Below are 24105 nucleotides of genomic sequence, written 5' to 3' on the forward strand. Positions count from 1 at the left end.
TTAACTTGTGCGAAATATCGAAATATGGTAAACCAAAACATGTTTGCGACGTGTGTATGTTTTTGGTGTTTAAGCATAAGAAAAACAAGTGATGTAATATGTTTATGAAGGAGACTTAGCACAGTATATAAAGAGGCATCGGGTTGGACTGAGGTGAAGTGAGTTTCCTGTCGGGAGAACATCATCGCCGGTGCTACTGACGCCCCGACAGTTTCGTTGCCGACCACTCGCTGGTTCTCGGTCTCAACTTCTGCGGTGACCTCTCTGTCTAGATTGTGAGGCGACGTCTCCTTCTCCGTGACAACGTCAGCGGACTGTGACCGGACCACGATAGTGGTGCGGACCTCGTCCCAATAAAGATCAAGTGAGTTACATCATATCCATCTCTCTATCTCTTCTTTACACGTTGCGACCTCCTGGCGGGACACAGGGGTTTTGCTCGTGACACAGAGATTACAAGTAGGCTGAGAGGCTGGCAGAGAGAAAAGGAGGAAGCAGGCTCCCTGCTGAGCAGAGAGCCTGATGCGGGGCTTGATCTCAGGACTCTGGGATCAAGGCGCCCCAGGCGCCCCTTCACTGGTGTTTTAAATAACAATGGATTCATTGTCCATTAGGGGGAGAACTTGAACAGGTGCCAAGAGTACCAACGGCTAACAGGACACAAAGCAGAAGGACACTCAGCAGTGGACAGCTTTATAAATATCCACATCAAGAGGTGGAAACATGCCAAAATGAATCTTGGTCATTCTTAGGCGGTAACTGATTTAACAGGTGATTTTTTTTTTTTGGTCACTTTTCTACTTTTAAATTTTTTATACATTAAGAACATATCATATTCTTTAAATAATATATTCTCATTGCATAAGAATTTTGAGAAGTTAAAAAAACAAGAATATAGTATTTTACAATGGGGAAATAAAATCATTTTTTTTAAGGTTTTATTTATTTATTTGACAGAGAGAGATCACAAGTAGGCAGAGAGGCAGGCAGAGAGCCCACTGTGGGCTCAATCCCAGGACCCTGAGACCATTACCTGAGCCGAAGGCAGCGGCTTAATCCACTGAACCACCCAGGTGCCCCTATAATCATTATTTTTGAATAAAATAAAACTGAAGGAAGTGAGTTCACTCAAGGCCACACCAGGCCACCCCACCCGGGGAGGGGTGTCTCCTCCCAGCTCTAGGAGGGGGAGTCCAGCAATGTCTGGCATTTGGGGGGAAGCCAGTATGGACAGCCCTTCAGGGCAGGGGCACCTTCACAGTCAAGGTCACAGGCTGGGGCTGAAGCCAGCCCTGCAACTTACCAGCTGCGATCTTGCAAAAACAATGCCACCATTCTGAACTTCAGCGTTCTCATCTGTAAAAGGGAATGGCTCCTCCTGGTTGCTGGGGTGTCGGGAGGACTCAAGGAGACAATAAATATAAAGTACTTAATGCCGGGCCCTTGGAAGCAGGTAATAAACAGAGGCTTTACAATGAGTCATAACCTAACCAAGGCATCCCAGTTTCCCCCACACACAGCCCAGGCCGGGGCTCACTCTGTCCCCAGGAGAAAATCCCCTCTGTGGAAGCACCAGTGAGCACTGGATAGTTGACTAGAGATTCTGCAGGAGCAATGCAGATGGGACAGGTAGATCCCTGCGCACCAGGCGCACCAGGCTTCCCGAATAAGGCCCCCAGGGAACGGTTATCTCTCCCAGCCCCACCACCCACCCCAGCTTCACTTCATTGCCCCCAGCTGCCCTGGGCTGCACTTCCAGTCCCCTCAAGTTTCCCTGGGGGTCTCCATCCTTCCCCCAGCACCTTAGCTCCACCCAGCCTCCCCCATCAGACAAGAAAGGCCCTCAAGGCACCTGGAGCAGCTCTCCTTAGAAGGTGAGCTGGAGGGTATAGTAAGTCAGTCCTGATACATATAGGAAAGGACACGGGCTCAGAGAGATTATGCAAGTTGCCTGAGGACACAGAAGAGTCAAGTAACAAGACAGCATCTCAAAGAGTCCCTTGACCCAAAATCCCAGTCAAGCCAGCAAGGCCTCTCTGTGGGGACTGAGATCCTTCCCTAAAGCGTGGCTGTCCCCAGGAAGCTCTCAGTTCCTCCGGAGCATCTGGAAAGGAAGAAAGGACTGTACACATAGATACATGCTCCCGCTGGCTCAGATTTGCAAATGGGCACACACACGCGCTCACCCCCATATCTATTCACACTGCCCACACATTGCACACACACATGTCTCTGTTACCACAACACCCAGTCCTCTCTGAACCACAGTTGGTCTCTGTACATCTCCCTGACACCTCAGGGGCCAGACATGCACCCATCTCAGTGTAGGTCAGAGCAGTTCAGCCATTGTTTAGAGAACAAACTTAAATATCCAGTTTTTTTAAAAATCCAAGTCCGTATGCTACCTTGGCTGCCTGTCCGCAGCATCACTGGTCACCCAGACTCACTCTTCAAACATGGAGCCACACCCCCCAGCTCTGGCAGAGAACTGGGGTGCAATCCCAGGTGTGGGCCCCTTGAGGGAATGGCAAACCCTCTAACAAGGACAGGAGCAAGCCAGAGGTTCCTCCCGGGACCCCAGCTTTTCCAGGTGGCCGTGCAGCACAGCAGGAAGGCTGTTGCCACTCCACAGTGTGTCCTTGTCCAAGCCCAGACAGCTTACCTGCAGAAGACAATGACAAGAACTTTGTCAGGATTCCACAGGACCTGAGAGGGAGACACTCAGCACATGATCCAGAATGGAGGGGGTATTCGATAAAAAAAAAAAATGTTTTTTGTTTAAATTGTTTGAGTTACTGTCCAGGATTCCTCTCTGGAAGAGTCCTCTGTATGGTTACAGAGAATAATTGCTGAGTTGGGGGCCGGTACCCCCACCACCTTGTAACGTTCTCAGATACCCTTGGACACTAGCCAATGGAAGTGTCGGTTTGGGCTAAGCAAGTGAGAAAGAGAAGGACATCACCTTCTTGGTGGTAGAACTCTCCCCCTGCCCAAAAAGAGACCCAGTTTGGATGGGTGAAGGCTCATAGGACCCTCAAGGTGGGGGGCGGGGGGGCGGAATCCCTGGACAACCCTGGCCGGCCTCAGTAGTCCATGAGCATCACTGAGCGGACTTGCAATTTGCAAGCTCATGGCAGAGGGAACCAGAGAGGCTGGGAGAGGGAGCAGGAGACAGAAATAAGGCTGATGGTGGCGAGAAGAAGGCCGTGGCAAGCCCCGTGTATGAGGATGGGTTTGCATCTGCCCAGTCAACCCTCTCTTCCGTCTGGAATTATCTAGAGCAGCGCCACCCAGTGGAAACAGAGTATATGTCATCTATATAACTTGAAATGTCCTAGAAGCCCTGTTTATTTAAAAAGCAAAAAGAGGGGTGTCTCAGTTAGTTAAGCCTCTGCCTTTGGCTCAGGTCGTGATCCCGTGGTCCTGGGATGGAGCCCCGCATTGGGCTCTCTGCTCAGCGGGGAGCCTGCTTCCTGCCCTGCCTCTCTGTCTCCTTGTGATCTCTGTCAAATTAATAAAATCTTTAAAAAAATAAATAAATAAAAATAAAAAGTAAAAAGAGACAGGCAAAATTAATTTTAATAATATATTTTATTTAATTCAATATATGCAGAATATTATTTCAATAAGGAGTTGAGATAAAAATTACTGAGATAGTTTACAATTGTATTATGTTAAGTGAAATAAGTCAGTCAGAGAAAGACAAATATCATATGATTTCACTCATATATGGGATTTAAGAAACAAAATGGATGAACATAGGGGAAGGAAAAATAAAACAGGATGAAAACAGAGAAGGATGGGGCGCCTGGGTGGCTCAGTGGGTTAAGCCACTGCCTTCGGCTCAGGTCATGATCTCGGGGTCCTGGGATCAAGTCCCGCATGGGGCTCTCTGCTCAGCAGGGGGCCTGCTTCCCTTCCTCTCTGCCTGTCTCTCTGTCTGCTTGTGATCTCTCTCTGTCAAATAAATAAATAAAATCTTAAAAAAAAAAAAAAGAAAGAAAGAAAGAAAACAGAGAAGGAGACAAACCAAGACATACTCAACCCCAGGAAACAAATCCGGGTGGCTGGAGAGGAGGTGGGGGGCATGGGGTCACTGGGTGATGGGCATTAAGGGGGGCACTGGATGGAATGAACAGTGCTGTGTTGTGCGACTGATGAATCACTGAATTCTCCCTCTGAAACTAATAATACAGTATATGTTAATTAAATTGAATTTAAATTAAAAATTAAAAACTCGTGTGTGTTACACTTCTAGCACATCTGCCTTCAGGCTAACCCCATTTCCAGGGCTCATGACCCACATGTGGCCCGTGGCTGCTGTGGCCCTTAGTGAGTTGGATTTAATTGGGGGAAGGTGGTTGGGTGCAGGGGAGAGCAGAGGCCACCCAGAGTGGCCCAGCCACCTCCAGGGGACACGCTGAGAAGAGCTGGGGGCTGGAGGCAGGCCGCAGAGGTGTGGCTGAACGAGAGCAAGTGGTAGGGAGGAGTGGGGACACCCTGACCTTGCTCTGTCAGTCCTCTCTCTGTTTCCTCCTGGATCCTCAGCGCAAACCGCCCACACTCTCCCAGTCGGCAAGAGAGCTCCCCAAGGCCATGGGAACGACTTGTCCAGATTGGACAACAGATTGCTGTTGCGTGAACACAGAGGCCTTTCTGGAGATGACCCTTACATGAGTTACACTAGTTTTAAAAATAAAAATAAAAGAGGAGGAGGTTGGAGGAGCGGTGGTCTCAGAGGAAGTCCGGTCTGAGCTGCTTTCCATTACGGCACGTCCACTGCTCTTCTCCTGGTCTGGTTTGTCCATCCTGCCTCACCCCCCAGCCCACCTAGGCGACTCCTCTCCCAGTGCCTCATCAGAATGCAGGGCCCTCTATGCCTCTGGACCTGGCAGCCCCTCCAGCATCCAAAGCTTTGCTGGGCTGTCAGCTCCTTGAGGACAGGGCCAGGTTTGGCTCCTGGCTTCCTCCGGGAACCCAGGCTGCTCTTTATCCTTCCCACCAGAGGCTCCTGAGTCTGCAACTTGGTTATCCAGGTGGCCCTGCCCAGGGGAGGAGAACCAGGGGCTCTGGCTGTATCCCCTTGCCCAAGCAAGGCCACCTCTCCCTCATCCCATCTATAAGGGACTCTCCAGAGGAGGAGAGAAGGGGAAGGAGCAAAGGTGAGGTACAGAGGGAAGATCCTCCCCACTGAGTGGGGGTTCCCACCTTGGGTTGGTAGAAGTGAGTCCCTGGCAAGGGCAAGAAGAAAACCGGGCTGAATTGGGGCGGAGGGGCAGGTTGGAGCGGAGTAAAGCAGACCTGACATATATACAAAAGCATGTTAGCTCTAAGGGTCCAGCCCGATGAGTTTTTACCACCCGGATCAAGGTGGAGTTCATTTCCAGCACCCCATAAGGTTCCCTCGTGTCCCTTCCTAGTATCACCCTGGACCAAGCGGCGCGGGGGGCGGGGGGCAGCCTAGTCCGAGCATGCGTGCAACTTACGGTAATCACATGCGATCGGGTCAGAGCCGCAAACAAGCCCCGCTCTGCCTCCATTCCAAAGTGATAACAATAGCAGACTTCATTCACTGGGAAGAGGTGGGGGGTTGGGGGCAGCATTCCAGCTGTTTCCATACGTGGGTGGTGACTCGCTAATAGAGAGCAAGAAATGCAAGGAACATGACATGTATTTGACTTTCTTTAAATCGAGCGAAGTCCCGTGCCAGTGAACAACCCAGCTGCCCTGAATGTGATCTCGGATGTGGCAAGGGCTCTAGCGTGCCCCAGGATTTTCTCTGGGTCACAGGGTTTCCTGCAGCACCAGAGCTATAGGTAGACGCCTTGGACGAGATCATCCATCGGCCCTAGTTCCCAAGAAGACACCTATTTCTCCAAAGGATGCGACTCATTCCCCGAAGCCACATTCTTGGGAGACTGCTGTTTCCATGCCAAGTTTGGGGCCCTGGGGAATTCTTCGCCGGGGGGGGGGGGGGGGGGGGGGGCGAGGGTCCCCAGGTGTCCCGCACAGCTGTGCCCTTGCCACATGGCCTAAGGAGATGACCATGAGGAAGTACCCACCTCTGTCCCATCCCCATTCTGAGGTGCTCGCGCTGTCCCCTGTTGCTCTCAAGGGTTCTCTCTCTCCCTTTTCACTTCTGGGAACCTGGCGTAAACTCTTCGGTGATTTAATAATGCTATATGTTTATCCCATCACACGTATTCTCCTCTTGAAATTCTCTCAAAAGAGGGACGCCTGGGTGGCTCAATGGGTTAAAGCGTCTACCTTTGGCTCAGGGTCCCGGGATCGAACCCCGCATCAGGCTCTCTGCTCGGTGGGGAGCCTGCTTCCCTTCCTCTCTCTCTGCCTGCCTCTCTGCCTGCTTGTGATCTCTCTCTGTCAAGTAAATAAATAAAATCTTTAAAAAAAAAAAAAAGAAAGAAAGAAAGAAAGAAATTCTCTCAAAAGAGAGGGCAAGAGAAAGGCATCATTATCCATTTGCACAGATAAGAGAATGGAGGCTGGGAGAGATGGAGCCCCCATCCCCGCCCCCTCCCCCAACCCTCCAGCCCCCTCACCCCCTCCCCCACCACCCAGGAAGAGGAAGCTGGTGATACTTAGATTCAGATATTCCAGAGCCCATGCACTGTCCCTGCCCCCTGGCTCCCGGGCAGGGACCAGAAGTGGGACCACAGTAACCAATAAGCAGTATTCACAGTAAGCACAGGTGTCCCTTTCAGACAAATTTGTCCTGGTCCCATCTTTACTCCCCAAGCTCCCAGGGCTGGGACAACCTCCACACTGGACTGTGGGCTCTTGGAGACCCTCCTTGGAAATGCTCCCAGCCTGGAAACACAGAACCCCGGACTTTAGACCTGGCAAAAGCTTTAGAAATCATGGGCGCCTGGGTGGCTCAGTGGTTGAGCCGCTGCCTTTGGCTCGGGTCATGATCTCAGGGTCCTGGGATCGAGTCCCGCATCGGGCTCTCTGCTCAGCAGGGAGCCTGCTTCCTCCTCTCTCTCTCTCTGCCTGCCTCTCTGCCTACTTGTGATTTCTCTCTGTCAAATAAATAAATAAAATCTTTAAAAAAAAAAAAAAAGAAAAGAAAAGAAATCACCCTCTCCTCCTCTTATGGGGAAGAGGTGACCAGAATCACCAGGAAACTGGCGGTCATCAAGACCTGGGTCTTCTGGGGCGCCTGGGTGGCTCAGTGGGTTAAAGCCTCTGCCTTCGGCTCAGGTCATGATCCCAGGGTCCTGGGATCGAGCCCCACATCGGGCTCTCTGCTCAGCAGGGAGTCTGCTTTCCTCCTCCCCCTTTCTCTGTCTGCCCCTCTGCCTACTTGTGATCTCTGTCTGTCAAATAAATAAATAAAATCTTAAAAAAAAAAAAAAAAAAAAAAGACCTAGGTCTTCTGCTTCCCAGCTGCTTGCTCCAGGCCTGCCCTCTGCACTGCCTCCTGCCTGGGGCAAAGCCTGTGTGTGTTCCTGGTGATAGCTGTTTACAGAGCACCGAGGTCAGCGCTGCCACCAGGCATCGAGTCCCTGCAGGAGAAGCTGGGGGATGTGGCTGACATAGGGCTATCATCCCTGCCCTGAGCCAGGAGGCCAGATCTAGAAACTTTCTTTGGAGCCCAGAGACAGACCTCTCAAAAGGACTTTTTTCTCAATCCTCCACCCCAGGACTCTCTAATACAGTAGCAGAGGTCACAGCCTGGAGTCAGGGATCAGCCATTCCTACTAAGCACTTACTATATATGTCCATGTGTTCATTCAACAAGCACTGGGCACCCACCGTGTGCCAGGAATCTACCACACACAGACTACAGAGGAAGTAGGCATGCACCTGCTCTTTGCACGTACAGCCCAGCAGGAGACAAATAAGGGAAGGGGCAGAGCCCGATTCAAGGGCATGCCACCTGCAAAGTCACATGGGGCCCCATCCTTGGAAGAACTGCATGTGTGGTTTAACGTTCTGCTGTCACTGTCTTGAAATTCTTAACCATTTTTTGAGCAAAGGGCCTCACATTTTTTATTTTGTCCTGGGCCCAGCAAATTACCTAGCCAGTTCAAGGAACAGGCGAGCCAAATGCAGTTTGATAAATGTCAAAATAGAGGGGGTGGGGGCCCAGAAAAGGCTCTAAGCACAGTCTTCTCCAAAGAACTGAGTCCCAGCTGAGTCCCACAGATGAGTGGGAGACATCACACGAAAAAGACAGAAGAATGTAGCAAGCAAAGGGAGAGCCTTTGCACAAAGCCCCTGAGATGAGAAAGTCCAGGGTGCTTCGTAGAACTGCCGTGGTGTGGAATGTGGGGCGTGGTGATAGGCCACAAGGCTGAAAGGGGAACTAGGACCAAGAGCCAAGATTATTCTGAAGAAGAACAAAACGGAGGAGCTCATCCTGTTGGACATCAAGACTTTTGGCAGATCTCCTATCATTAAGGGAATGTGGCTTTGAGATAAACAGACCAGTGCATCAGAACAGAGACTCCAAAAACAAGCCCACACAGAAATGGAAACATGAGTAGAACAAAAAAGGCATGAATCAGCGGGGGAATTATACGTTATTCAATAAATGGTGCTGGAACAGGTGGCTATCCATATAGGAAAAAAATTAGATCCCTATCTCACACCACACACACAAATCAGTTCCCTGCCTTAAAGACCTAAAAGGTAAAAGTAGGGGCGCTTGGGTGGCTCAGTTAGTTAAGCTTCTGCCTTCGGCTCAGATCATGATCTCAGGGCCCTGGGATCAAACCCCACGTTGTCAGGCTCCCTGCTCAGCAGGGAGTCTACTTCTTTCTCTCCCTCTGCCCATCCCCACCCTTGTGCTCTCCTGTATGCGCTCACGCTCTCTCGCGCGCTCTCTCTCTCTCTCTCAAATAAATAATCTTTAAAAAATAAAAATTTAAAAATTAATTAATTAAAAAATAAGTAAAAGTTAAAAGTAAAGTTTTAAAATTTTCAAAGCAGGGGCGTCTGGATGGCTCAGTCATTAGGTGTCTGTCTTTGGCTCCGGTCATGATCCCAGGGTCCTGGGATGAAGCCCTGCATCGGGCTCCATGCTCAGCAGGGGAGTCTGCTTCTCCTTTTCCCACTGCCCTGGCTTGTGTTTCCTCTCTCACTGTATTTCTCTCTGTCAAATAAATAAAAAATCTTAAAAAGAAAAGAAAACTTTCAAAGCAAATAGGAGTGCCTGGATGACTCAGTTGGTCAAGTGTCTGACTCTTGATTTCAGCTCGGGTCATGATCTCAGGGTCTTGAGATCAAGACCCATGCGGGATGTGGAGCCTGTTTAAGACTCTCTCGTGGGCAACCCTCTCGAGTTCCTTCCCTCTTTGGGAGCTTTGTCCTATCACGCAATAGCCTTTGCTTTGCCAGCCACAAAAAAAAAAAAAAAAAATGCCTTTTTCCCTCTGAGCACCGCTTCTCCCCTCTCTCACTTTTTTCTTTCTCTAAATAACAAAAGAGGGGCACCTGGGTGGGTCACTCAGTTAAGCCACCAACTCTTGACTCTTGGTTTCTGCTCAGAGCGGTCCTGGATAGAGCTCTGCATCAGAATAGAGCCCTGTGTTTGAGCTCAGTGCAAAGTCTACTTCAGATTCTTTCTACCTCCCCCTCTGCCCCTCCCCTCTCATGCTCTCTCTCTCAAATAAATACAATCTTTTTAAAATAATAATAAATAATATAAAAAAAGCTTTTGAAACAAACAAACAACAAAAAGAGTATCTTTATTTACTCAAAGGAGAGAAAGAATTTCTTTAAAATGGCACAGAAAGGGTCTTTTCCTAAAAGGGAAGATTGATAGGCAAGACCATGTTGTTAATTTAAAAATATGTATAACAAAATATGTCTGCAAACTGGGAAGGCTAGTTCTAACTCATTCACACTCTCTTTCCTCAAACCCCTTTCAAGCACAGCCATGTCTATGAGGGCAGAAGTTCCTAGGTGGAGGGCAGGTAGGGAAGGACGTCTGAGATGCCCATGACTTCTAGCTTTGGTTCCCCCCTTCCTGGTATCAAGGAAGCCAAATTATTAAAAGGTAACTTAGTAAATATGCAATCAAAACAACTATCAAGTACACCTAAATTTTCCTTCCTTGGGGTTTCTCACCTCATCTTGCAGGCTCTCACCCTGCCCCCACAAATGGGCTCTTTCCCACCCTCTATGCGTCACCTGGGGCTCACATCGCCCATCGTTTCGATAACCCCTAGTTCTCACCCCGGTCCCCTCCACACCCCATCACATCACACTCCTTTATCTTACCTTCCTGGCCCCTGGAAGCCTTTGGTGTCTAAATCCCCTCTATTCACCCTTGCAACTGAGAACATTTCAATTTATATATTGAAAGATCAAGAAAGGTTGACTGTTTTGAAGAAAATATTTTGACTCCTCTCTGGTAAGGTTCTACCCCACACAACTTGGAGGACACACAGGACACCCTTCGGGTGCCTGAATTCTTTTAGCCCCCAGAACCCGCCTCACTCCCCCTTGAACCCAGGTTAATGAGCTGGGCATTTTTTCTTTAGATTGTATGAATGATGTATTTAAGGTAGATTAATCCATTTTTAGATTAGATTCATCTGAAGAGTAACTTAATCTAAATGATGAAGTTAAGGCTTGAGTTATATCATTGTTGATACCAGTGTTGATATCAGTGTTGATTTAAAAGTGCTGCTCTATATCCGTAAGGAAGATTACGTGGGTAACTGGGAGAGTATGAGACAGTGGGAATTCGTCGCGTCTGGGAGGTTCAGCATCTAAGCCTTATTTAAGGAGAGCCGATCTAACTCATGCAAACGCTCTTTTCCAAGCAGATCGGGCTGCAACAGGATCAACCAGGTGGAATGTGCCAGAGAACAGAAGAAGCAACGCGCTCCAGAAGCCTCGGCCAGTTTCCTGCGCCACCCTGACACCCTCCTCCTGCACTGCGCAGGCGCCTAGACGGACCAACCTTTCCCTCCCCCTTCCACCTCTCGGGGAATCGAGAGGACGCCCTCCTGCAGCGCAAGAGTTCCTGCGCAAGCGCCGTCCCGCGTCCCCGCCCCCGAACCAATCGGAAGCGGCGGCGCCAGGGCGCGGAGGCCACGACGCCGTGGGTGGGGCCGGGACGTGAGGGCAGCGCGCTGGCGTCACAGGGGCGGCTATATAAGTGAATACAGGCGCCGCCCCTCCGCCCCAGTCACTGAGCCGCCGCCGAGGACTCAGCAGCCTCCCCCTTGAGCCCCCTCGCTTCCCGACGCTCCGTCCCCCCCGCCCGCCTTCTCCCGCCGCCGCCGCCTTCCGCAGGCCGTTTCCACCGAGGAAAAGGAATCGTATCGTATGTCCGCTATCCAGAACCTCCACTCTTTCGGTAAGCTGCGGAGAGGTCCAAGGGGTGAGGCCTGGGTGGGGCGGCGAAGTGTCCGGGCTCGGACACCTGCCGGATGCTCCGGGCTTTCGTAAACGCAGGCTGATAGAAGGTGTGTGGACTCGCAGGAAGCAGGGCCCCGAATTGGGCCCTGGGGTCGGCCCTTAAAGCGCGACCGGAAGGAGCGGGCTGGGAGGCAGCCCTTGGGCGGGCCCGGCGTCTCGGGTGGCGCATTTACTAATGGCTCCCGGGCCGCCTTGGGCCACACCCGCCCCCTCCCGCCACCCCTGCGTCACGTCCGTTACGTCACCGCCGTTGTCACGGAGCTGGGAGTGAGAGGCGGCGCCAGCCCTAAGTGACAAACGCTCGCGCCAATGGGGCAGGAAGCTTGGCCCCGCCTTGGAGCTCGGGTTCCGGCCTGTTGCATCAGCCGGGTGGGGCGCTGCCTGCCGGCCCAGGCTCCCCCGGCACGTGATCATCCTCTGGGGGCGGGCCTGGGGCAGGAGGCCCAGGCTCTCCCTGGCTCTGGGAAAGCCGGCCGCCCCGGACTGACCCGTTCGCGGACAGCCAGCAAGGACAGATCTGACGTGACCTAAGCCCTGGTGATTTCAGTATTAGTTTGTACGCGCGCAAAAAAGATGCTTTGGAAGGGTGGCAGTGGCGTCCGAGCCCCAACAGCTCTAAATGAGCTTGATCTTTCTTCCCAGACCCCTTTGCTGATGCAAGTAAGGGTGATGATCTGCTTCCTGCTGGCACTGAGGATTATATCCATATAAGAATTCAACAGAGAAACGGCAGGAAGACCCTTACTACTGTCCAAGGGATCGCTGATGATTACGATAAAAAGAAACTAGTGAAGGCGTTTAAGAAGGTAGGTTTTAAATGAGATTGTAGGAAAATCATATTTAACTTGCTCAGGTTGGGGGTGCTGACTTGGATTGCTTCTCATTAGGGATTGTTAAGTGCCCTCAGCCTGTTCGCTTGGTCTAATTTGTTTTACTTCATCGCTGCTTGCAGAAATTTGCCTGCAATGGTACTGTAATTGAGCATCCAGAATATGGAGAAGTAATTCAGCTACAGGGTGACCAGCGCAAGAACATATGCCAGTTCCTGGTGGAGGTGAGTTCAATCAGTTCTTCAGAATCCGTTTGTGCCACTGTCAGATCTCTGTCCTCTGTTCAAGCTCTCCTGGGGACACAGAAGTTTGTTCTGTAGCGCTAAGCAAAACAGTGGTTGAGTTGTGAAATATATACACCGGTAGACTTGTCTGACTTATATCACTGTTTGCGTGGAACTCAGATCCCCAAGGTGAAGAGTTGCGTGCCCTACCAACTTAGCCAGACAGTTGCCATGTATATGGATCTACTTTAAAGATGCCATTTTAAATTGCACACAGATAATAAAACAGGATGTCTGGCTGACTGTTCCTAAGTGCTAAAATCCTGTTACATCATTGGTTTCTAACTGCATACTCTGAGTTAACAAACCATTGTGCCCGTGGTGCTCCAAAGTGTGTGCCTTGGGTCTGGGACTTTTGCCCAGTGTAGAAGCAAGCAAACAGAGTTGTTGCCATCAGAAATGGACACTTGAATTCTTTTCATATCTCCTCCTATAACCTTGTTTTCTTTTCTTTGCAGATTGGACTGGCTAAGGACGACCAGCTGAAGGTTCATGGGTTTTAAGTGCTTTTGGCTCACTGAAGCTTAAGTGAGGATTTCCTTGCAATGAGTAGAATTTCCCTTCTGTCCCTTGTCACAAGTTTAAAAACCTCACAGCTTGTATAATGTAACCATTTGGGGTCTGCTTTTAACTTGGACTAGTGTAACTCCTTCATGCAATAAACTGAAAAGAGCCATGCTGTCTAGTCTTGAAGTCCCTCATTTAAACAGAGGTCAAGCAGTAGGCGCCTGGCAGTGTCTGGCCTGAAACCAAGCAGTAACGTGAGGTTTCGGTCCAGCACAGAGCCCCAAGATCACAGACGGCTATGTCTGGCCGGAAGCTCCTCGGCTCTCCCTCTTCAGAGTTCCCTGCCCTAAGAGAATGTCACTACCTGAACAGTCCATGGTGAAGCTGAGAGGACAGGATGGGGTAAGACGGCAACCGCAGCTGTGCTGCTACAGGGAGTCACCGGTAGTCAAAGCTCAATCCCTGGTGTCTCCAACCTGACCAGGTGGGCAGAGCTTAGGGCAGCCACCTTCCCTCTAGTGAAGCGTCCTAGGACATCTGACTTGCCACCAGGTCTTTTTGACCAGACATATCCTAGCTAATGGATGTCCAAACACCAGAATGTGAGGCCAACCTTCTATCTGAGTTAAACTTTTGACAAGGGAACAAACTTCAAATTGATGTGTCAGTCACGTAGCTAGCTATAGAGCTTGCAACTTACTAGCGACAGCTGCCCAATGCCATGTGAAGTAACAGACTGGTTTTTGGTTTATTTCTTCCTTCAGTTTTAATGTTATGTAATGTATTTAAACCCTTATTTAAATAAAACTTGTTTTCAGAAACACCTGACTTGAAGATTGTATTTTCTCAATCAGTCTCATATGTGTGAAGGAACCACAGAAATGGGCAGTGAGGGGTAGTCTATGCCCGTAGCTCAACTGGGACCTCAACCTCTTGGCCAAGAAAACCTTCAGTGAGCTTTTTCTTTCCCAAGTTCCCCACAGGTCAGCTGTGTTGCAGGCATGGTGGTCAGATGTGGTAACGGCTGTCCCCTCCCAGTGGCTATGGAGGAACTTGTGCTGTGGAGCAGTTTGGAGTCTGCTCAGTGATAGGACCTCAGCTTGAAGGCTGTAACAAAGACAGTAGTGTAGGACTTCATTGAATCCTCACACCCATATGAGGTACAAAAAAGGCCTTCTCTAGGGAATAGATTTATCATGTGCTTCAATGATTAGAAGTATTCTGAGAAGTTGAAGTACAGTCCGGAGGCCATCCCTTGAAAGGGCAATGAGTATGTGGAAGTTTGTTCCTGGTGCCATTAATTCTGCTAAAATTCTCCCAGCATGTGGATCATGAGTTGGTACCAATTTCAGGTCATAAATAAAGGCTGCAAACTGCAGAGAGGAGTCCTGAAGAATCCACACTTGTTCCCCTCTTGTAGATGGTCAGCTGGCAGCCTTGTGAACAAGACTGTATAGAGGCCAACCTAGAAGGGGAGATGAGATTGGAGGCTGAGATGGCGGCCACTGCCATGAGAGTAGAGGATTGTAATCTGGGAGATAAACTGGTCTCATTTAAGGTCCTGTAAAACCTCTGTTTAGCAAACAGGAACTTAACCAATTGCTACCAGACGTGAGGGCATTGTTAGAATGTTTGGGTGATTGTTGTAAATCTAAGATTTGACTGTAAAGCAGAAGGGCTCTTAGAAACTTCTAATAGGAACCTTGGAGGCCAAACCCACAGAAGCCCACAATCAGAAAATAAAACAGAATCAAGTAGGTTAATAACAGTAGGTCCTGTGCTAGGCTATTGAGAAAACTTTGACCTTTTTAAAGACTTTAGTTTTCTAGAAAGAAATGAGATGGAGTTAAGCTAGCAGCATCAGTATCAAATCAACCATCTAGAACCAATCAAAACAAATGCCTGGGGGCAGGGGGTGGCTCAGTGGGTTAAAGCCTCTGCCTTAGGCTCTGGTCATGATCCCAAGGTGCTGAGATCGAGCCGAGCCCCACCGGCTATCTGCTCAGCAGGGAGCCTGCTTCCTCCTCTTTCTCTCTGCCTGCCTCTCAGCCTACTTGTGATCTCTGTCAAATAAATAAATAAATCTTTTAAAACAACAACTGCCTGTAAGCGTGGCAGTTTGGGGAACACCCTAATTCAGTATCTCCGGCCTAATACAAAGCACAGTTGTGCCCATTTGGGAAGGGCAGAAGCCAGAGATCCTGGGTTCTAGATGAAACTCTACCACTGAGTAGCCCTGCGAATTTTCCCCATCAAATGGGCACAACTGTGCTTTGTTAATGTGTAGTTTATACATTAACAATTTAAATAGCTCATTCTACAGGGGCACCTGGGTGGCTCAGTGGGTTAAAGCCTCTGCCTTCGGCAGCTCAGGTCATGATCCCAGTGTCCTGGGATAGAGCCCCACATCTGGCTCTGCTCGGCAGGGAGCCTGCTTCTCCCCCTCCCTCTCTCTGCCTACTTGTGATCCATGTCTGTCAAATAAATAAATAAATAAATAAATAAAATCTTTAAAAATAAAAACTAAATAGCTCATATTACAGAGACTGTTGTATGCAGCATACAGCCTGGGGAGTCATGGGGTCCACTCAAAGTAGTCAGGAGGACACCCTGTGTTCGGGAAGCAGATGGCCCAATAGCGTGGAGGACCAGCACACTCCTTGAACATGAGGCAGAAAGGAACCAGTACTGCCACTGGCCTGTCCAAAGAGCTGCAGGTGTTTGGGACTGGGAAATCTTCCCCACCCGGTCCATACTTGGGGGGGCCAGGAAAGGCTTCATTAAAATTGGTGTCATCTTGGGGTGCCTGGATGGTTCAGTGGGTTAAGCCTCTGCCTTCAGCTCAGGTCATATCTCAGGGTCCTGGGAGCAAGCCCTGCATCAGGCTCTTCTCTCTGCAGGGAGCCTGCTTCCACTCCCACCCACCCACCACCCACCCCCGCCACCTGCCTCTCTGCCTGCTTGTGATCTCTCTCTCTGTCAAATAAATAAATAAAATATATATTTTTTTAAATTGGTGTCATCTTAAGTCAGGGTGTTCTGGTCAGAATCAAGACCCAGAGGTGAGAACACCCAGTGTCTCAGGGCCCTAAGGTAGGACCATTTGGCTGGAACAAAGACCTCGTACAGAGCAGAAATAATGTAGTATTGTCTCTCACTATATGCCAGGGCTGTGCTAAGCGCCTATAGCTACACTGGCCTCTTTATTTAACAGTAGGGACTCAGCCCCATGGAAAAACAGATTCAGAGAAGTGATGCAATGAGCCAGCATGTAGGCGATGAGAAGGGAGCAGAGGGGAAGGAAGGCTGGAAGGTTGATGTGAGGTCGCGGTGGGCTGAGCCAAAGCTGAAAACATTCAGAGGTTAGTCTGTGTTAAAAGAGTCACAGCCAAGAGCAGAACACGATGAGGAGTGTGTCCCAGCCCTGGGCTCTTGGCTCCTCTCTCCCGCCCCAGTCTCCTCTCCGCCTCCTCGCTCCCTCTGGTCGCCTCTCTCCCCTTCCCTCTCCCATTTCCTGACGAGATGAGTACTGGTCAGCTACAACTGCACAGGAATCCACAAAAACTACTTTAAAACCTATTCAAAGTTTACCTATAAATAGGACAAAGAAACACGATATATTTGGGAACTAAACAACCGGTCAACCAGCTCTGGAATTGCCCGGCTTCCTTGTTTACCAGCCTGAGTGCTGCCCCCCGGTGGCAAGAGTGTCAAAACACAGTTGACTGTCCATAAGGCTTTGAAATGGAAGAGCTCCCGGACTATTGAACTTTTCAGGAGGTACACATTTATTTCAGAGTTAGCAAATAGTGTGAGGCTTTGGCCGTTTCTTCACTTGGACTCTCTTAAATCCTCCTAATTCAAATATTCATAATACACAGTTCTTGGGAAGCATGTTAAAAAATTCAGATTCTAGGGGTGCCTGGGTGGCTCAGTGGGTTAAGCAGCTGCCTTCAGCTCAGGTCATGGTCCTGGGGTCCTGGGATTGAGCCCCGCATCAAGCTCTCTGCTCAGTGGAGAGCCTGCTTCTCCCTCTCCCTCTGCCTGCTTCTCTGCTTACTTGTGCTCTCTCTCTCTCTAATAAAATCTTTAAAAAATTTTTTAGATTCTAGGCCCCACCCAGGATAGGGCTCCATTGGGTGTGAGCTGAATAATCCCACCTGCTTTTCAAGAGCCTACAGTAACGTCTAGGTACTGGAAGAAACTGATCATCTCCAAAATTTGACCAAAAAACTGTAAGACTCAGAATGAGCAAGTGTTTAACACTACAAGAGGTAGCACTGGCTGTCACTGATATATAATTCTTGTATAACTATATGTAAATGTAATAAAAATTTCTAGAGAAAGAACAGTTTTTTTAAGTAGGGCTTGAACTCAAAACCTTGAGGTCAAGGTCTCAGCTGAGATCAAGAGTCAGACACTTAGATGCCCTAAGAACAATATATATATATATATATATATATATATTAGATTTTATTTGACAGAGAGAGCACAAGCAGGGGGAGTGGCAGAGGGAGAAGCAGGCTCCCGACTGAGCAGGGAGCCTGATGCGGGGCTCAATCCCAGGACCCTGGGATTAAGACCTGAGCCGAAGGCAGACGCTTAACAGACCAAGGCACCCAGACGCCTCAAGAATAATATTATTTTTAACAAAACTCAGATTTATGGGATGCCTGGGTGGCTCAGTGGGTTAAGCCTCTGCCTTTGGCTCAGGTCATGATCCCTGCTCAGCAGGAAGCCTGCTTCCCCCTGCCCTCCCCCCCCCCCGCCTGCCTCCCTGTCTACTTGTGATCTCTGTCTGTCAAATAAATAAATAAAGTCTTAAAAAAAAAACAAAAACTCAGATTTATAAAATTTATACATCTTTCCAAAAATACTACAGAAAATGTCTATTTGGCCTGTGGCTGCATTTTATTCACTTGGTATGAGGTACAACAGAGCCTCTGAGGTCAGAATGCCTGGCCCACAATGTTCCAGGAAATGCCCCCCCTTCTAGAGCCAGAGACCCTGATCCAGAGGTTCTGATGTGGGGCTCAGGAACCTGCCATTTTAACCAGCATCGGCCAGTTCATGTGGGAGGGCCACAAACCACACTTGGGAAACACTGCTTGTCTAATGGGAGCTATTGAGGAAACATGAGCGGGAGAGAGCATTACCAGAGCTAAGCTTCAGGGAAAGCAATCAGAAGTATTGTATTTAAGATGGTTTGAGAAGGGGGTGGCCAAGAGTCATAACTTGGTTACCAGCACCTGAGAAACCAATCCCTGATGTTTTGTGTGTGAGGTACATGTGGGCATGTTCTGGTAAGACTGTCCACGGCATGGGGCGCCTGGGTGGCTCAGTGGGTTAAGCCTCTGCCTTCAGCTCAGGTCAAGATCTCAGGGTCCTGGGATCAAGCCCCACATCAGGCTCTCTGCTCAGCGGGAAACCTGTTTTCCCCTCTCCCTCTCTGTCTGCCCCTCTGCCTACTTGTGATCCCTCTCTCTCTGTCAAATAAAAAATATTTAAGAAGAACTGTCCACGGCTTTTATCAGATTCTTAAAAGAGCCCGTTACCCAAACCAGCTAAGACTCACGGGTCTGTGGTTTCCTCCCCAGTCTCACACAGCCCCAGGATTAACAAAGTTTTCTCAAGCACAGCACTCCAAGCAGAAACGTGCCTATTCCAATATCGACTTTGAAAATGAATAACTATTTAAAGATATTTCTAAACAGCTCCCAAACCGACTGTGCCGGCCAGAAGGTACACAGACCGCGCAAGCCACAGCCGTCAGCCACCACCCCGCCTCAGCAGCCCGGGCCGTCGCCCAGTTTAAATTGTCTTTAATCTTAGTACTTGATGGTCCATTTATACCTAGAATGAACAATCAGCTAAAAACAGGAAGCACAGGGAGCACAGAGGTTGGAAATGTTAATGCGGGGCATAAACGCTACTGTCATTCCCTGTGTGTCAAGTCATTGATTGTCCATTTCTGTGCAGCAGGAGAAAACAAGAATGAAGTCAATGCAGAGAGCTGTGACCTACCTAGGTTTCGTGGTCCACCTTCGAGACAGAACTACAGACACTTTTTTTTTTTTAAGATTTTCTTTATTTCTTTGTTAGAGAGAGAGAGGGACGGAGGGAGAGCACAAGCAGGAGGAGCGGCAGGTAGAGGGAGAAGCAGGCTCCCCCCTGAGCAGGGAGCCCGAAACAGGACTTGCTCCCAGGACCCCAGGATCACTAGAGAGCCGAAGGCAGACTCTACCCCGACTGAGCGACCCAGGCGCCCCAGAACTATAGACTCTTGCTGCTCAGTGTCCCCTGGGAGCTCGTTGGACGGACAGAATTTCAAGCCCAACCCCAAACTCCCTGAAGCCATCTTCATTTTAATAAGCGGCACTTAGCAAAGCTTGAGAAGCATGGGTTTGAACCATAAAATTAGCAGGCCTCATATTGTGGTCTGCAAACTGGTTAAAAAAAGACAGTAATAGGGGCACCTGGGTGGCTCAGTGGGTTAAAGCCTCTGCCTTCGACTCAGGTCTTGATCCCAGGGTCCTGAGATCGAGCCCCACATCGGGCTCTCTGCTCAGCAGGGAGCCTGCTTCCATTCCTCTCTCACTGCCTGCCTCTCTGCCTACATGTGATCTCTGTCGAATAAATAAATAAAAATCTTAAAAAAAAAAAAAGACAGTAATATTATGACTTTCATTTTTTAAGATATTATTTTTAAGTAATCTCTACACCAAACGTGGGGCTTGAACTCACAACCCTGAGATCAAGAGTCACATAGTCCATCGACTAAACCAGCCAGGTCCCCCATGACTTTTAATTTTTATAAGTGCATTTTCTATTATGGTTTTAGATGTGCATTTAAAACACACAAAAAGAGGTCCCTGGGTGGCTCAGTCGTTAAGTGTCTGCCTTGGGCTCAGGTCATGATCCCGGGGTCCTGGGATGAAGCCCTACATCGGGCTCCCTGCTCAGTGGGAGGCCTGCTTCTCCCTCTCCCCACTCCCCCTGCTTGTGTTCCCTCCCTCGCTCTCTCTCTGTGTCAAATAAATAAATAAATCTTTTAAAATATAAAACACACAAAAACTGTCACAGTGTGGAAAGCAACAGTTGTGAGCTGAATATGGATTGGGTTCATTGCACTAGCTAAGAGGTACAGAGACTTGGCTGTCATGGGATCAGCTGGAGAGCCCCTGCAATGGTTCCAAGCCTGGACTTGGCCCCCAGAGCCTCAGGACAGAACCACTGGGGGGTGGGGGTGGCCCATGAGTGATGATGATCTAGCCATCCACCCCCATCGAAGCCCACCAGACCTCCAAGTCCCATGCATCTGATTAAGAGGTCTCCCAGATGTCAAAAATAATGCCGAAGGAGAAAATACAGTGCTGGCTAGAACTAATTTGACATCTATTTCACTGGAACCGAAGACACCCTGCATCTCTGTAGTGCCGTTCACAATGTGCCTGCGTGTGAGACATCTGAAACCCTGTTCTGTCACCCCCAGGTAAAATAATACAAAAGCCATAATAAATATAAGGGGATCCCAATGAACATTAGATTGTTTTTTGTTTTGTTTTGTTTTGTTTAGATTTTATTTATTTATTTGACAGACAGAGATCACAAGTAGGCAGAGAGGCAGGCAGAGAGAGAGAGGGGGAAACAGGCTCCCTGCTGAGCAGAGAGCCCGACTCGGGGCTCGATCCCAGGACCCTGAGATCATGACCTGAGCCGAAGGCAGCAGATTAACCCACTGAGCCACCCAGGCGCCCCTTAGATTGTTTTTTAATTACATAACAAAATCTAAAGCTACATTTTAAGATACATTTTTTTTCTCAGAACCAAACATGATGCAGTATCACTTTTTAATTTGTCTGAAGTCATGCTTTTCCTTCTAATTAAATTTAAACAGTGTTTTGTCACCTTTTTTTACTGGGGAAAGTCAAAAGCTGTCTTTGCACGGTATGATTATTACAGATTATCTTTTAAGTCGAACTTTAAAGGAACCAATCATAATTTACCGACTTCAAGTAATTTTTTTCTTAAAATGCTGGGCATACAGCTGGCATATGATGAGAAAGATCTAAAAAGATCTAAAGATCCCAAGTTGGTCCTGTAGACTGTTGATAGGACAGGGAAAGAGTCAAGACTCACTGAGACAGAGCTCAGTTGCTGTGTTGGATGCAGGATAGAAAACATTCGTGTGGACCGATTCACGAAGAGCTTGCCCAGGCTTATGACAAGTACCAGGGGGTTCGTGTAACCCGGGGGCTTCACTTAACTCAGCACTATTAATATTTGGGCCCAGATAATTATGTGTTGGGGAAGAGGGCCTGACCTGTGTATCACAGGATGTTTAACAGTATCTCTGACCTCCCCCACTGCTGGGTGATAGCACTCGTTCCCATGCATGCCTGACAACCAAAATTATCTCCAGACATTGTTAAATGCCCCTGGGAGGCAAACCCACATCCCCCTTTTGAGAACCACTGGTTTAATTCACCCTTTCCCCCAGGATCCACCAAGTAGAAACACAAGGCAAGGAGAGCAAATCATGATGTTACAGAATCTTCACCTGCTAATTTTCACTTCTCATGGCATGAGTCATTTATTCATTCAATAAATATTTATGCAGCATCCCAGCTGTGCCCACCACCCTTTGAGGCACTGAGAATGTAGCCCCGAACAAAGATCCGAATGGACACTACGTTCTAGGAGGGGAAGACGGACAGGGTCTTGGATGTCCTCGTCTCCTACAATTGTTTCCTGCAACCCTGAGCACCATACACCAGCCCTCTTTCCTTCTCCGATAAAATCTCCCATTCGGTACCCTGTGACCTCTCCACCTGCTTGGACCTAACATCTCTCCATTCTCCAAGTGTAGGAGGAGTTCCAAAGGAATGAAGACAGTCTCGGCCTTTGGTACCTCTCCCATGGCGGCCACACCCTGGGTCATGACTGATTATGCTTTCAGTGTTCATGATCCTAATTCTCTGTTTCCAGCCTCCATTTCTCTCTCAAGCCCAGAGCCCACAGCCAACTCTCTGCCGTATTCACTCACCCATTCCCATTTCCGGAGGACTTGCTCAGTACAGGTCAGCAATGGAAAAACCAAAGCCCACCTTCTTCCTCCCGGAGTCTACACTCTAGCTGGGGAGTCAGATGCTAAACCAATCAGTGTACAAACACCTGAATTATTTCAGTCATGCTTAGGCAAGGGGTCACACTCAGCCTGTGACAGGGACTGCCTGAACAAGTCAATAATTTATCTTTGATTTTGCCCATCTTCCCCCATCTCTTAGAATTCTTGTGGCTGTAAGGTTCTAGAACCCAGTGGTTTGGGTTTCCTTTCGGAGTGCTATTTGAGAGAGCTGCTTTAAATTTCAACCAGTCGATGAGGAGGGAGTTCCTCGTAAGGTGATCTCCGCGGTGCCAACTCCCCAAACAGTTATTTGAAAACCACTTTTTCATTTCCCAGTCATTCCCTCCAGAGGGATGGGGAGGAATGAGGAGTGACGGCAAATGGGTAAGGGGGTTTTCCTTTTGGGGTGATGCAAATATTCTGGAACTAGATAAAGGTCATCGTTGTGCCACTTTGTGGATCTGCCGAAACCCACTGGCTTGTGTGCTTTAAAAAAGTGAATGGAGGGGCCTGGGGGGCTCAGTGGGTTAAAGTCTCTGCCTTCGGCTCGGGTCATGGTCCCAGGGTCCTGGGATCGAGCCCCGCATCGGGCTCTCTGCTCAGCAGGAAGCCTGCTTCCTCTTCTCTCTCTCTCTCTACCTGCCTCTCTGCCTACTTGTGATCTCTGTCAAATAAATAAATAAAGTCTTTTTAAAAAATTCTAAAAAAAAAAAGGGAGGGGGGAATGGAAAAAATAAAGAGTGAATGGTGTTAAAAAAAAGTGAATTGTGTGATATGTGCACTATATCTCAATAAATAGAGCTTATATATGTATCTTTTAATGATTTTTTTATTTATTTGTGACAGAGAGAGCATGAGTGAGGTGGGAAGGGGCCGAAGGAGAAGCAGCAGCAGATCTGGGATCGAACCCCGCATCGGGCTCCCTGCTCAGCAGGAAGCCTGCTTCTCCCTCTCCCACTCCCCCTGTTTGTGCTCCCTCTCTCACTGTGTGTGTGTCTCTCTCTCTGACAAATAAATAAAATCTTAAAAGAAAAAAAAAGTAAGATTACAGGTGAAATCAGCTACCAAAACCTTCCTCATTTCCCTGGCCCAAATCTGCCCCTCCAACCAACCCCACTCACTGGCTTCACAGATTACGGAGTACAGGGAAGAGAAGGCTCACTGTAGAGAACGCGGGATAGCAGCAAGGAAAGGCTTTTTTTTTTTTTTTTTTTTAAGATTTTATTTATTTATTTGACAGAGATCAGAAGTAGGCAGAGAGGCAAGCAGAGAAAGAGAGGAAGGGAAGCAGGCTTCCTGCTGAGCAGAGAGCCGGAAGCCGGGCTCCATCCCAGGATGCAGGGATCATGACCTGAGCCCAAGGCAAAGGCTTTAACCCACTGAGCCACCCAGGCGCCACCAGAAAGGATTTTCTTAACGCTTACAGAATCCATCTGTCTAGGTTCAAGCCCCCACTATGCTTCTGATGGGCTCTGTGAGGGAAGGCTCTAGGGACTATTACAGGAAAGAGTAGAGAAGAAAATAATCAAAGAAAGCAGGGTAGAATATTCTGGAAGTCAGCAGGATGCAGCAGCACGGAGGAGGGGCAAGTAAGGCTGTGGTACTGAAAATACCAATGATGACAGCCTTACAGAGAACTTACCATGTGGCAGAGACCAAGTGAATGCTACAGGTGTCTCTGTTATCCCTCACCATGGCCCTCCCAGGTAAATGTCGGGGGGGGGGGTGTCCCAAATCTGTGACTTGCCTCAGATCACAGCTAGGAAGTGCCAAAGCTGGGGTTCAGCCCAGAATGGCAAAGCCTCCTAGTCCTGGCCTCCCACGTGCACAAACCCCAATTCCGCACCCAGACTCCAGCCACCCCCTGGGTCTCACCCTTGCTTCTGATTTGAAAAGCCTTCTGATGAGCACCCTGGGTGTGGGGGTGGGTTTAGGGCTCCCCCAGGTGATCCTAACATGA

The 24105-nt window shown here is 48.9% G+C and overlaps 1 protein-coding gene across 1 annotated transcript; it reads left to right on the plus strand.

Annotated features, from left to right (window-relative positions):
- The first annotated feature begins 11137 nt into the window (after positions 1-11137).
- EIF1 (eukaryotic translation initiation factor 1) lies at positions 11138-13839 on the plus strand. Its single transcript, XM_004772741.3, has 4 exons — positions 11138-11335; positions 12040-12203; positions 12350-12451; positions 12970-13839. The coding sequence occupies exons 1-4, from the start codon at positions 11305-11307 to the stop codon at positions 13012-13014; spliced, it is 342 nt and encodes a 113-aa protein (XP_004772798.1). The 5' UTR covers positions 11138-11304; the 3' UTR covers positions 13015-13839.
- The last annotated feature ends 10266 nt before the right edge of the window (positions 13840-24105 follow it).

Source organism: Mustela putorius, unplaced genomic scaffold, assembly GCF_011764305.1.
Source record: "Mustela putorius furo isolate JIRA1106 unplaced genomic scaffold, ASM1176430v1.1 tig00000487_pilon_pilon_pilon, whole genome shotgun sequence".
Classification (NCBI taxonomy): Eukaryota; Metazoa; Chordata; class Mammalia; order Carnivora; family Mustelidae; genus Mustela; species Mustela putorius.